The 16721-nt window shown below is 27.4% G+C and overlaps 1 protein-coding gene across 1 annotated transcript; it reads left to right on the plus strand.

Annotated features, from left to right (window-relative positions):
• The first annotated feature begins 1831 nt into the window (after positions 1–1831).
• Positions 1832–2419, plus strand: LOC113871396 (dirigent protein 22-like). Its single transcript, XM_027508491.1, has one exon. It carries the CDS (start codon positions 1832–1834, stop codon positions 2417–2419), a length of 588 nt encoding a protein of 195 aa, XP_027364292.1.
• Positions 2420–16721: the final 14302 nt, after the last annotated feature.

Consider the following 16721-nt stretch of genomic DNA (forward strand, 5'->3'; position numbering starts at 1 on the left):
TTGATTAACAAACTATAGCGGTTATATATTCAAAAGTTTTGAAAAAAACTTAATTAATTAAATGATAGAATTGAAAGTTTTAATTGTACCACCACTGTTATATACGCATATTATAAGACATGAACTAATTGGTTATTCATTTTAAATATTATACAAGGCTACACACAAAGAGTTATATTTATTTCATTAAATTTTAATACGTTTGAATGAGGAGTGAAATAAAAAAAATATCAAAGATAAAAAATGAAAATTATATATAAAAAACATGTTATTTGGATAAAAAAAAATAGTAATATTTGTCTATTTATTTAAATAAATAAAAATAAGGAAAGAGTATATTATATTATATCTATATATATATATTTAAATAATTATAAAAAATTTAAACTAATCTAACAAATAAAATTTTTTGTTATAATATTTTGATCAATACAAATATTTTAAATTTTTTATATTTATATTATATACCAATTATTTTAAATTTAACAAAATCTCTCCTTTACTTGCCCCTAGTTGAAGAGAAACTATTCTTTAGATGTATCCTACCACATCTCATTTCCTCTCTCCTTTGTCTCCTTTCCTCTCAAGAGTCTATTCAAACATTTTTTTATCTACTTTCCTTCCTTCCAACATTAAATAAAAACTGTAAATGATTATCACTATAAAAACTATAACTTAGAAAATGGATTACCTAATCAAGATAATCAATTTGAGTTGTCGGCAGATTGCAAATTTTAATAAATTAAACTAAAAGATTTGAATATAATTTGAATTTATAAAAATAATGTACAAAACGGATAAAACTCAATTTTTTACAAATTTTTGTGAGCTTAACTCATTAAATTTAATTTGAATTCAAAATTTAAATTTTAAGTTTTGAATTTTAATAGGTAAAAGCCAAACTATTTTTTCAGGTTTAATAAAAATTAAAAAATATTTTTTTATTTTAATAAATAAAAGAGCTTAAAAATTTTAAAATAAAAATAAATAAAAAGTATTTGTTTAATCTTGCACTCGTACTCTTGATGGGAACGGAAGTACTTTACAATATTCTATAATTGTATTGCTCTTTTCCACTTTTGCAACTATTCGATGGTGTTCTTTTTTATTATTTATCTTGGGCCGATGTGTATATACATATGTGTGGGTAGTAGGTTTATTCCTTCCTTAAATAATGGTATTGGTTTGATTCCCTTGGTTCATTGGTTGTTTCTATTTCAGAAATAATCATGTCATTTTATAGCTAGAAGACAAACATTTCAGTGGAAAATGAAAATAAATTTAATGCATTATTCAAACTTATTATTAAAAATAATCTATTACGTTTTTTAAACATGCATTTACATTATTTAATTGTCACTCTTAATGGTACAAAGTGATGTCACAGTCAATTAAGTCATAAGTTATTTGACAAAATATTGTACCTTATATTTAGTGTTTACTTATCAATCATTTTAATAATTCTGCTGCTGTCTTAGGATGAGTCACATCTTTGGATTCTATTGATCTTATTACTTGCTTGCCACCCCATTTAAGTGAGCTTTATATTTTTTATGTCAAATGTTTTGAAGTGGTAGCAAAGCTTTTTCAATAAAAAATAGATAAATAAAGGTGGAAGAACACTACTTTTTTTAAAAACATTTTAAAAACTCTGCTTTATTTTTCATTTTCTTGTTCTTTCTCTGTTGTGATAACCATTTCTTTTTTCCAATCACTAAGATAAACTTGGTAAATATAATTGCCAATTTGAATCCTTGATAATCACAATATAAACAAGACGCCTTAATTGCCATAGCGTGTCTCTTCAACACTTTCATCCTTCTTTCTCACAATGGCTAATTCCTTCTCAACACTCTTTCCCTCCTTTTTCGTCGTCACCTTCATCATCACCACCTTCTTCTTATTCTCCACCACTGCCGAAACGCACCGTTTTGTGCGAACCATTTCCCCAACAACGCTGGGTCTCGACAGCCAGGAGAAGCTAACGCACCTTCACTTCTTCTTCCACGACGTCGTCAGGGGACGCAACCAAACCGCTGTGCGCGTCGCGGCGGCGCCGGCCACGGATAAATCACCGACGCAGTTCGGCGCGGTGGTGATGATGGACGACCCGTTAACGGAGAGCGCGGAACCGGGTTCGAAGGTGGTGGGAAGAGCACAGGGAATGTACGCTTCGGCTTCGCAAACGGAGTTGGGGTTTCTGATGGTAATGAATTTGGCGTTCACCGAGGGGAAGTTTAATGGGAGTAGCCTCACCGTGTTGGGGCGGAACACGGTGATATCTGCCGTGAGAGAGATGCCGGTGGTGGGTGGCAGTGGGATTTTCCGGTTCGCACGTGGGTATGCTCAGGCAAAGACTCGTTCTATTGATGTGTCCGAAGCTATTGTGGAGTATAACGTGTATGTGTTCCATTACTGATCAAGTGCACTTTTTTTTTTCAATAGAAAGTTTTAAAAAATAAGCTTAAATATATTATTATCGTTATATTTGAGTATTTTTTTATTGTTAATTTTGATATTTTTATGTTTTTTTTAGTCTTTATTATTGAGGCAATCCACTAAAATATAAGGAAGAAGATTAAAGTAAAAAATTAATAAAATTATAAGAACTAAAATAGAAAAAGAAAAACCGGATTAAAGTAAAATATGCTCAAATATAATTTTTTTATGTTTAAATATGAAATTATATTTTTCAAAATTCATGCATGTCGTCACGGGTGAACATAGCTGCACGCCTGCTGTAATAATTGGTGGTCCAGGGTAAGCCGTTGCCTTGCCCGTTGCCTTGCCCATTGAGTGAAGATTAAATTATGCCATTTGTGTTTGTAGCGAAATTTTTTTATATTTTTAAATAAAAGGTATATGTTTTAATAAAAATATATAATTTAAATTAATTTATATATGTATTTTAATTATAGTATTTATTAGTTTAAAATTAATCTTATATATTTTGTTCCTTTATATAAAGCAATGGGAAATGTTAAATAAAAAAATGAGTTTATATTTATTTTTAATTTAAAACTAATTATATTTATAAAATATTTAAATTAAAATTAATAATATACAAGTCTTCATATTATTACATATTATAAATATATATATATATATATATATATATATATATATAAACCAATATATATTAATAAACCATTTTTAAGAACTTATAAAAAGCTTATAGCACTGGACCATGAATTATCTTCAACATGTTTCAATAAATTTTTCAATATATTTAAACAATTATATTTTATTTTATTTTTTAAATATGAGAAATTATTTTTAAAAATTAAATAAAAATTTAGTGAAAAATTATAAAGACTTACATACCTAAACTTTTATAACATATAAAATGATTATTTTGCATTATTTTAAATCTTAATTTGTCTTAATTTTTATATTCATTTATTACTTAAAATAAAATACTAAAAATTTAATTATTTTATTATTTTTATAGATTTAATAATCAATCTAATTCTTAAAACGTTATATTTGAGTTTTGTCTTTTGATGATGTTAAATAAGTACAACTTTATAAGAATTATCAAATAAAGATATGCAGTCGATACGCATAACCTATTATATTGTATGAGGGATTTTCTCCCTCAAATAAAAGAATATGCAATTTTTTTTATCTTCAAAAAAATTTATATAATTATTTCATATCTTTTTTTTTTTAATACAAGGTAATCTAAATGCTTGCTGTGTTGAAATATTATTAGCCGAAGAATTTTACCTAATCATGACCAGGCACTATTTATCTTTTGTAGTTTCAACTTCGAAACATTATCATATCCTTAGTGTGCAAAATAAGCGAATTTGATAGAAATTAACATTTATGAAAAATATATAATTGATGTTAAAACAAAGCATTGCAAATTTGCAATTCTCTAATTTCAAACAGTTGTTGCTTTGGAATTGGAATAGCTTGTTTTGTCTTCTCTTCTTCCGAACCGTGGAGAGGAGAATATTGGACCAACCTAAGGACAAGGATTTGTTTCGTATGATATATATATATATAATTTATTTTTATATTATAAATATAAATTTTTATTTTTAAATTTTTATTTTTTAATGTCAAATATTTATTCTTTTTCATTGATAGACAAAATATCTTATACCAACATTGATGATAAAACCATGCCTTATATATTTTTTTTAAATCTTACTAAAATTTAAAATATTTATATAATATTCTAAAAATTATTAGAATTATAATAAAATAAATAAATAAATACAAATATGCAAAACAGATAATAATATTTACCATCAACCAACTTCTATATTACAAATAAAAGTATATTATTTAAAAAGTAAAATATTGATTCACACAAAAAAAGTAAAATATTAAATGAAACTACTCTTTTTCACAATTATCCTATGTATATTTTAAAATTAAAATTGATTAAGAATAATTTATGAACTACATTACTTCTCTTAATTTTGTTCTACGTTGTTATTTTATATAAAATATTAGATTTTTTATGAATAACTAGTTTACTTTGATAAAAAAAATTATTATATCTTATATAAACTTTTAAGTATATTATAAATATATGTTTATTATTTAAATTACATTTAATAAAAAATTCTCACTGATTATATTTTTCAGTTTCATGTAAAAAAATATGTTTTCTTTATTAGAAATTACAGAATTCATCACTTTTATTTTTTATATGAAAATAGAATTATTAAAAATATTTTTTTTATTATAAAACAATATAAATTTAGAGAACATACTATTAGTTAATTTTATTTGAGTGAAGTAAACATAATTTACTTTTTCAATCAAATTATTTTATAAAAATCCACACATACACATGATATATATATATATATATATATATGTATATATATTTATAATATTACTAAAATATAAAGAATATGATATACATAAGTATGACATTCACACATACACATGTTTACTAAAATATAAAAAATATGACATACACAAGTATGTTCATAAATAATTTAATCTTTTTATTTTTAAACAATTATACTTGATATTAATTTATTCTTCTAAATACTTTATCATTCTTTCAAACATTAAAAAGTGTATGCAAATAAGTTTTTTTTTTATAACTTAATATAATGATTTATTTTGTAAAACTTACTTGAGGCCTTATTTGATAGCATAAATTTTAATACCCTAATTGATATCAAATTAATATTTTAAATAATAATAATAATATTTTTTATATTTTAAAGTAAATTATCATAATTTAATCATTAAGTTATAGTTTATGATGACTAGAAAATAAGGTAAAAAAAAGGAAATTATATTAAAAATCATTTATAATAATCATAAAAATTATAATATTTCTCATAATGAAAATATTTTTAAATTATTAATATTTCAACGTGGTTCCCCAATATTTTGTTATTATAATATTTAACTTAAGCAATATTTTAATTTAATTTTTGACTTGTTCAAATATTTTTTATGTTAATTCTTGCAATGAGCTACCTTACAACATTTATTAATAAAATTGCATACTTGGTACATAAAGTATATGTTGACACATTATCTAATAAATTATTGTAACATGAGAAATAGAAGATAACACCATTTTATTATTAAGAGAGAAATCAATAATTTAAACATGATAATCAAGTATTGAAAGCAAAAATACATGTTTGTATCCATAAATGATCTTTGGTGGCCCCTCAATTTTGTCATTATAGAATACTCTTTAGTTGTAGTAATTGAATTTGAGAAGGAAGGAGGATGCAAGTCTGACTTCAATAATGAATTTTTGGGACAAGGTGTTGCACATATTAGCCTAATTATGAAATTATGAGAACTACAAGACTCTTAAATGTTTTAATTTTATAAAGAGGTGATATATCAACCAAAGAATTATACTCTAAGTTCAATGAAGATATATAATTTGGTTGTGTTTATTTAAAGTTTGACAATAAATTTTTTACACTACAACTATTTGAAAAGTAAATGTAAAACTATATAGTTAATCTTAGAAAGGATATTGAGTGAATAAAAAATTACTCATTTAGAGCAATAGCAAAATGTTATGAGAAGGCATGCTATGAGAAATTTATTGTATCTAGAATTACCTCATAAATAGTTATAAAGTGAAAACATTCAAGTAAGATCACAAATGCAATAAGACTTTTAAAAATATGTGAATCTCATAAGTATGAATGGTGGAAAAATTTGTAAGAAACTTGAAAAGTGATATGTTGACATGATAATTGGAGGATCTTGATATTATATATACTGAGAACACGAACAGATAATTAAAAGTGATTTCTTTAATAAAGATTTGGTAAAAGAATTTACTTAAGTTTTAAAATCTTAAGTTAGTAATGATAAATTTTCATATTTAGTATAACTATTTTAATTATTTTTTTTCAAAAAACTAACATTTTCAAAATTATTTTTAATTAATTTTTTCAAGAAATCATTTTCATAAGGAGTGAGAATTTAAGATTGCCATTAAGGTAAAAGTTTTTTATAATATAAAAATACAATTATACTCTTCACTATTTTTAAACTTAAATTTAATCTATATTTTTAAAGATCCATCTTATCATTGCCTTTTCATAAACATGTATTACTAACTCGTTATTATAATAAAAGATTATTTGAAGTCATTGTAATTGAAATTTCATAACAATTACCGCTTTATATTATTATCTTTTATTTTAAACTTTAATTTCAATTTTTTAAAATTTTTAAATAAGTATAAATTTAGTTAATAATATAAATAAAATACATAAATTATTATACAAGTAAAGAGATATTAAAAGAATAGAATATCTTTAAAATAAGTGTTAATATTTATAAGAAATAATATTTAAACCAAATACGTTACCCAAAACATTTACCTAAGATATTGTATGACATTCTCAATATTTTTTTCAAGTCATATCAAATATATTAACATTCTCAAGAAACATGTTTACTAAAAACCATAATTGTTAAGAACAAAAAAAAAAATTACATGCTTAGTGCCTACTCAAGGAATATGTTTAATTATAGATACAATTAAAATACTTTTACTAATACGAAGGACCATATAATATATAGTAAGTGTAGCAGCTAGACGCGAAACATAAAGACATTTTTAGAAAATAAAAATGTTTTCTAAAAATTAGAAAAATTGTTACAAAAGTTTATTAAAAAAATTTTGAAATTTTTTTAAAAATATTTTAATTTTTGAAACAAAAAATTAATTCAAAAGTCATTTACGTGTAAAAAAGATATTAGTATCCTACAATATCTGTTTAAATAACAATTATCTTAAATTAATTGTGAAAATTTATTTTAATTTTAAAAAATATTTATTTAACTCTTAAATAATAGGTGTTATTATTTTATTTTTAAAAGAAAAAATTTATTTACTAAAATATTAATTAGTATTTTAAGAAAGAGAATTTTTTTTAAAACTATTTTGACCGGATGGATTCTGTTTGTTCTTACTATCCCTAGGTGCAATTTGATAATTAAGGAAAAGTATCTAAGCAACATAATTTAATCACTTAAAATATTCATTTAATTGATTAAAGTTAAAATGTATTAAATTTTTATTGCATAAAATTAAGAAATATAAATACATGTAGGTTTTATCAATTCATAACTCATGACGATAAAAAAACTATACGTTAATATTATAAATTGATATAAATATTATATTATCTATTTATTTAATAAAATAAAAAATAATTCACTAACTATGAAATAAGTGAATACTAAATATGAAATTAAATTATATTAATATTCTAAAATTATGCAATACAATAAAGAAAAATAATGCTAACGAATAAATAATCCAAGATTAAAATAAATAAATTAGAATATAAAAATACAATAAGATAAATTAGACATAAACAAAAGTATAAGAATTATTAGTAATTTTTTTTATGTAACGTTACATATCTTTTATGATTTTTGAAGAAGAGATAAGTTTTACAAGTAAAAATAAAAGATCAAATATGATATTATAAAAAAATAAAATTAATATCATATTTTAATCAATTTTAAACCTTTTTTATTATTATCATTATTATTATAATTATAATTTAAAATTTAAAAATGAATATATATAAATAAGATAAGACATTTCTACTAAGATAGATTAAAAATATATGTAAATATACTACTAATAATAAAAAATTAAAAATAAAAACTGAGCAATATATATAAAATAAATAAAAGATAAATTTAAAAAAAAAAAACTAAAATCTACCCTCAGTGCCAAGAATGCACATTTTTTTAGTATATATATATATATATATATACGAGACTTATAATTTATATATCAAGAATAAATTTTTAAAATTGTCGAAAGTTGATTTAAGCTTTTGTAATTGTTGCATGTTGCACAGGTTGAGATCAACTGTTTTCATGCAACTTATATATCAATGATAATAATAAAATAATATAAAAAAACTTAGGAGATCGTGAAATTTGTATTGTACATTCAATAGCTATTTTCCTCTTTACTTTTGTTATATATGGCACTCTTTCAATAAATTTATAAAAATGAGAAGTGGGTTTTATACTTAGAGAGAAGGAGAATGTTTAGGCCATAGTAGAAGATAGTGAAATGGAAGAAATAGTGACTAACAATGGTGGTTCGAGTAGTGGTCAGCGAAGCTGTTTTCTTTTCTTCTTCTTCTTAGTATTTTTTCCTTTTAAAGCACTTGTTCTTTATTTTTTATTATATTTTATCTTTTGAAAAATTTTGCTCCCTCCCTTTTTTTTATTTTTTTATTTAGATCTCCTCCTATAAAAGTTTTGCTCTCCCTTGAAAACTTGTTTCTTCCTCTAAAAATTTTTTTGTCCCTTCTTCCAAATCCCTTATTTGGTTATTTATGAGTCACATATTATGGTTCATAAGATGCCAAAATTCTAAACTTTACTCTTTTTCATGTATGAAGCTTACTCTCGGTGCTAAGTATAAGTCTACATAATATAAAATTTCTCTTTCCCAAGTCAAATTGAATTTTCAAGGTTTTTCTGTTAAAACAAACCTATTATTCTTTTATTTATTTTTTAATATATATTTTGTTTAAAATATTTGAGGGCAACTTAAAATTAGTATTCATAGTAGGAACATAACAACAACAACAAAATAGGATTTTGTTAGAAGTGGATGAAATAAATGTCAATAATAATTACCCTACCAGAGTAAAATGGTACTACATTAGGTCTTCTATGCTAAATGAATTATCCATATAAACTTAGAGTCAAGTAAGTAGTTTTGTTAATGAATACTAACAATACTTCACTACAAGGACCAATGTGAAGAACATTTGACAAAGGTCAAGATTATAATGAAATGTTAAGTAAGTTAGAAACTATATAAAGTCAAACAAATTATAAAGTAAAAAAATTAAAGTTTCTATGTACATATATTTTTCTACTTCTATAAAAGATAAATCATCCATTGCTACTTCCATAAAAAGGCAAATAATCCAAACAAGAAAAAGATAATTTTCAATGCTATTTCAACATCCTAATTTTTTTCTTGATATTGTATGTGAATTAAAATTAATATTATACTATAATTTTAATACTTTTTTTTTTATAAACAACATTCAAAATATTCTTGTACTGCATTGTGTAACACCTTAAATTTAATTCTAATTAAATAATAATTTCACAAACTGGATAATCAAATTTTTCATAAAAGATTTTGAAATAAGTGAATTGTTACAAATTAATATCAAATGATTACTACAGAACTAATTCAATTACAACATTTTCAAAATAAATTTTATGTCCTATAGCAGTCCATCTGTCCCTTCACTGAGTCCGGTGCTAATCGTCTTGATTACCTGAAAAATGAATGTAAGGGTGAGTACTCTACACTACCAAAACACAATCAAACTTAGAGTCTCACCTCCAGCACATTTCCAATACCTTAAACAAATACAATTACAGGCAACATTTCACATTCATAAGTACAAAACACAAATCCATGCATACGCACACCAGTCACACTCACTATAGCATTGTGATCACAGATTTACACCATGAATGGTCGTCGGTTACCCCCGCCTCACGGATATCACGTGGGCAGTCACGGGTCGTTCAGCAAAGGTAATGGTCAAAGGTCTAGTCAGGAAGAGAGTGTGTAGCCCATGGTGCACCCGTTCCGCAGTTGGTGTCACCACCACTCCCTCTTCCCCAAGGTATTTCTATCATCCTCATCTCCCACACCCCTAGTGTATCGCTAAACCATTCATAGCACATTACAACGGCGCTAACACGCCTATTCACACATATATTTCATTTACGCATGCACTAATCATGCTTACACATAGCACACAACCCACATTGCATTCAAGTACACGGCACTAGGCCCACATTCATTTCACATTACATGGCACATAGCCAACATTCATCTATATTACACGGCCCTCGGGCCCACATTTGTTCACACACCGCTATACATAGCAAAATTCCATCAACCATATATTCTCTCATCCATACACATAATATTCATATATCACGGCACATGGCCTACATCATATTTCACAGTAATTTTCTATCCTCTAGTCAGGCACATCACAATATTCAACTAAATAATGGTAAATCGCATACAAAGAGTAAGGTAGAGTCTCCCTTACCTCGGATTGAAGACCCACATGCTGAATCCACCAAGAGATGCTCCCTATCAGGATTTCGTCCTAAACACATGGAGAAACTCCATGAGAACTACGAGGAACCACGAAAACAGAGAAAGGGGATAAAAAACTGAAACCCTAACCATTAAAACTCACCTCCAAGCGTCCCCACATGAATTCAACCTTCAATCAAGCTTTCGAACCGCTTTGGAGGGAATATAATTGGTGAAAAAGGGTTTGGAGACGAGAGGATCAAAGGGTTTGGAGACCTCGCTGCAGCGACACGCCCTCTCGCTACAGCGAAAAACTAGAGAAAACTGCACTTTGGTTTCTGCAGAATCTCACTACAGCGAGGCCCTCTGCTACAGCGAGACTGCATCCATAAATACACCCCAAACTGTCGCTCTGTCGTTACAACGAGAAGGCGACAGTTCTGGTCCTTCCTCCCAGGATCCTCTCGCTGCAGCGAGAACAGCCTAGTATCATGCCCTACACTTAGACACTTAGCCCATTTCAGCCCTATCCAGTCATACATACACGTATATACATATACACATCCCCAACATACATATATGCACATATATATTCACAATATATATCTAAAAATACACACATGAATATATATTTTAATTTATATAATTATCAATAATTAATATTACAAAATTCGGGGCGTTACACATTGAGAATGCTATGGTCTTTTAATTTAGTTTAAGAAAACACATTTAATTTTTATTTATAAATTATTTTAATATTTTAAATTATAAAATATTTTTATTTTGATGTCTTGATCTTTATTTTTGAAAAATAAAATGTTATCTATTTAATTTATTCATTTTTAATAGATTAAAGGTCATAAAATATTTTTATATAAAGTTTAAAAATAAATTTAATTAGTAACAATGTATTTATATTTTTGTGAGTGTACCTACAAAATGATCCATGAGATACAATTTTGTTCCTAAGATTTCAAAATCTCTCCAGAAATCTTAGTTATTTTTATAAAGTTTATTTTTTTTGCTTTGATTATGATTAATTAATCATAAGCCACACAAAATAATTCACCAATTATCCATTCTTTAAATCGTAGTCAAATATGACTTGGGTAAGTAATAATATAGCTTTCTAAACTTATTTTTTTTTATTCTTCCAAGTTGATTTTGTTAGAAAGCAAGCAATCTATGATTCAATTCAAAAGTAAGTTCAAAATATTATTTTATATAAACTTAACAAGAATAATTAAAAGTAGTGTCAAATAGCTATAATCATAAAATATAAAATTTTTCCACTAAAATAGATTCTAACTAGATGTTTTTCTTTTTTTAGTTCTTAAATCATCAAATCTCTCCTATACACTTAAATAATTAACAACCACGTCGTAATGATTTCAAATAAAATTATATTTCTCAAACAAGTATGCAATATAAGGAGTAAACCTAGGTTATCTCATAAGGACACAAATTCATTCTATTTCTATTTTTAAACATGCAACGGTGATTAATTTGGAGATTTGTGATTTAACTATGAATTAAAAATGAAAGTAATTTAAATGAAAGCGGATCAAGACAATGAAAACGAATCTAAAAATAAATTTGAGAATGAATTTGAATTTAAAATTTGAAAACAAATCTAAAAATAAATCTGAAAATAAATTTGAATTTAAAATTTGAAAATAAATCTAAAAATAAATCTGAAAACGAATTTGAAATTAAAATTTGAATTTAAAATTTGAAAACAAAAATTGAAAACGAAAATTGAAAACAAAAATTAAAAAACAAAAATTAAAAACAAAAATTGAAACAAGAACAAATAAAACTAATACGAATTAAACCCATGAACCACAGACGCAAACTAGGATTACTATACCAAATTTATCCAAAACTCAAATGCAATAGAAAACAGTCGATCAATATTACATTCAAGAACAAAAACTAAATTCAATCAAATTATGCATGCACAAATCTTAATCAAGAATGGCAAGAAGGTAAAAAGACAAACTCAGAATGCTCAATCAATCTAGCACTCCACGCTTGAGACGAGATGATTTGTGACACCAAATAATTAAGAACACAGCAGGATCCAAAGAGACGCAACCGAATGGAACGAAACAAATTTACTCTAAAAAATGAGAAAATATATTTACAGAAAAACAAAATTATTAAAAGGATAAGAAGAAGGGTCCAAAATCAACCTTTTGACCCCTATATATACTGGTCTTAAATGAAAACGAAAATAAATGGGACAAGGCCACCGCAAGTAAATAAAATTAAAAGCCCTAAATAAAAACCCTAAATATAAAAGGTATATTTTAAGTCTGATCTTCAAAAATTAATAAAAAAATAGGTCCGAGTTCCAAACAGCATGATCCATATGTCCAAATTGAAACCCAGGAAATGAGGAATCTATTGCAAAAAGAATCGATCTACAGAAAAAGTTATGGTCGAAATAGTGGACAAAGGTCAGAATAGCAAAATTATGAAATATAAGGTAAAAGTAATAATTATTTATGAAAACTTCAATCTAATGCAAGAATTGAAAAAACATGCTAAATGAAATAAATAAAGAAGGAAAGATATTTTGGAAGATGCAATAAAGCTATAAATATAAGTACAAAATATGAGTCATCAAATACCCCTACACTTATGCTTTTGCACTCCCAAGCAAAAGGAAGAAAAAAAAATCAACAAGACAAAACCAAACAAAGCAAAATTTTTCAATGGATCTTAAAGTGAAAGTGGTGTGAGTAAGAGGGAAAATAAATTCATCAATCAAAGTATGAAAGAATAAAAAATAATCAAGAATATGTTTCAAACATAAAAGTAAAGAAGAACTTCAATCTAACTAAATCATGGATCACAATTGGCAAAAATTCTCTCAAAGGTATGTGTATCACTCATTCTCTCAAGTCTATAAGTTAAAATTTTCACTCAAAGCGCATCATGAAAGTAAGCACAACTATAAGCTTGAAGAGTCTCTAATTTCCACTATTTGAAACACATGCATCAACAGATCAATAGGACTTTTAGGTAAGTAATGTGGCTAGGAAAAGGTGGGATAAAAAGAAAGTAGACAAGGTTAAAAACCAAGAGAAAGAAGAGTAATGGGGAATGAGTTAAAAACAAGTAGAAAGGTATCTAAAATTCAATACTAAAATTCTTTTTTTGTTTTTTTTGTTTTTTTAAACTACTATTTCAGTGACTAATAATGCATCCAAATTTCCAAACAAAGCACAATATAACATAATACCCCCACACTTATTTTTAACCAACTCCCAAAATAATTTCAAAGCTCATATAATCTCCAAGGTTAGGTAAATCATGGTTTTTTAGGTCACATGGCTTGTAATGAGCTACAAAATCATCAAGAAAGGGTTAATAAAGCTCAAAGGGGTAAACAAGTGAAATAAACGCAAGGTGAGTCAATTTGACTAAGTAGCTAAAATGTGAAAGAAGTCCTAAATCATATCAACAGTGTATGTGAACAAATAATCTCAAAAAGAGTCAAGTCAAGTTCTGGAGTACTTACAAACATGAGTGAATCACACAAGAAAGACAATAAGCTCAAATCTTACTAAGGTAATTATTCTACCAATCATTGATCCAAAATCTAATTATCATGAAAAACTAGCTAAACTCAAATGCATGAAACAATTCTATCATGTTATGGAACTCTCAACTAAGAATGACAAATAAAAAGTTGCTCACACAAATGAAATCTGCAATCAAAGGAATCCAATGAAAAATATGCTAAGGCACACTCCCCCATACTTGAATCAAACATTGTCCACAATGTGGGAAAAGAAATAAAAAATGTAAAACATATGCAAAAAGTCCAAGAAAAATACAAAATGCAAAACACATGCAAGAAAAGGTAAAGGAAAGTATAAGGAAAAGAAACAAAAGTCAAAGAAAACAATGCCCCAAGTGCCTATGTAGACAGATCCTCCATCAAAGTAGGCTCCACTAAGGATAAATCAACTATGTTCTGAGCCGACTCCACTGGTTTGCTCTCCTGAAATAGTTTCAGCTGATGACCATTGACTTTAAAAGTCCTCCCGATAGCTTCATCCTGAATCTCAACTGCACCATGGGGAAAAACATGAGTAATCACAAAAGGTCCATCCCATCTATATCGAAGCTTACCTGCAATCAATTTCAACCGAGAGTTAAACAATAACACTTTCTGGCCTACAGAGAACTCTTTCCTCATAATATGTGTGTCATGAAATCTCCTAACTTTCTCTTTATACAATCTAGAATTCTCATAGGCTTGCAAGCATATCTCATCAAGCTCCTGAAGTTGGAGCTTCCTTTCAATTCCAGCCTACTCAAGTGTCAAGTTACAACTCTTTACAGCCCAATATGATCTATGCTTAATTTTCACCGGAAGGTGACATGCTTTACCAAACACCACTCGAAATGGAAATATGCCTAATGGTGTCCAGTAAGCTGTCCTTTGAGCCCAGAGAGCATCATCCAAAAACTTACTCCAGTCTTTCCTGTTAAGGTGCACCAACTTCTGCAACAGGTGCTTGACTTCCCTGTACATGCCTAATGGTGTCCAGTAAGCTGTCCTCTGAGCCCAGAGAACATCATCTAGAAACTTACTCCAGTTTTCCTGTTAAGGTGCACCAACTTCTGCAACAGGTGCTTGACTTCCCTGTTGAATAACTCAACTTGCTCATTAGTTTGTGGATGATATGGTGTAGCAACTCTGTGTGTAATCCTATACTTCTGGAATAATGCTGCTATGGTCCTATTATAGAAGTGACTTCCCTGATCACTGATGACAGCCTTAGGCATACTGAACCTGCAAAATATATAAGTATAGAGAAAATCTGAAACAACTTTAGAATTGTTAGTTCTTGTGGCCTTTGCTTCCACACATCTGGACACATAATTAACAACAAGTAAGATGTAAAAATATCCAGCAGAAACAGGAAAATGACCCATAAAATTAATGCCCCGAACATAAAAAACTTCACATAAAATAATGGGCTGCTAAGGCATCTCATGCCTCATAGTAATAGTCTCTCCTGCCTTCTGACATATCTCACAGCTCTTAGAAAACCTAGCTGCGTCCCTAAATATGGTGGGCCAATAAAATTCGCTGTCCAATACTCTCTTGGCTGTACTATGCGGTCCAAAATGGCCTCCTACAGATGTGTCATGACAAAAATACAGAATATCCTGAAACTCATGGTCAAGAACACATCAACAGATAACCTGGTCATTACAAAATTTTCACAGATATGGATCATCCCAGACATAATATTTAGCATTACTCTCAAGCTTATTAACCTGGGATCTAGATGCATCAGGAGGTATAACAGAAGTAGCCAAATAATTTACAATATCAACAAACCAGGGTACAAATTCTATAGAATATAGAGTAAATAAATAATCATAAGGAAAACTGTCATGAATAGGTAAAGGATCAATGGTCCCTTTAATATGACTCAGGTGATCAGCAACCTGATTCAACACACCACTCTTGTCTTTTATATCAATATCAAACTCTTGCAGAAGAAGCATCCATCTAATCAATCTGGGTTTAACATCCAGCTTCTTTAATAGGAATTTCAGTGTAGTATGATCTGTAAAGACAGTTATTTTGGAGCCAAGCAGATAAGAACATAATTTATCTAATGCAAATACAATAACCAGCAGTTCCTTCTCAGTGGTGGTATAATTTATCTGAGCTGCATCAAGAGTTCTAGAGACATGAAAATTTACCAACTCTTTGAGATAATATAGCTCCAAGTGCAAAGTCAGAAGAGTCACACATCAACTCAAAGAGAAACTTTGAATCTGGTGGCTGCATGATAGGTGTTGTAGTGAGTCTCCTCCTTACATGAATCAGTGAATAAAAATGATACGTCTTTTTGCAAAAGACTGGAAAGTGGCAAAGCAATCGTGCTGAAGTCTCTAATAAATCTCCTGTAAAAATCTACATGTCCAAGGAAAGAACGCACTTCTCGCACAGACGTGGGGTAAGACAAAGAGGAAATAACATCAATTTTTGCTTTATCAACCTGTATTCCCCTCTCAAAAATAAGATGCCCTAAAACTACACCTTCTCTTATCATAAAGTGGCATTTCTCATAATTAAGCATAAGGTTAGTTTCAACACATC

This window comes from Abrus precatorius, unplaced genomic scaffold, assembly GCF_003935025.1.
Source record: "Abrus precatorius isolate BTA unplaced genomic scaffold, Abrus_2018 Scaffold7, whole genome shotgun sequence".
Taxonomy (NCBI): Eukaryota; Viridiplantae; Streptophyta; class Magnoliopsida; order Fabales; family Fabaceae; genus Abrus; species Abrus precatorius.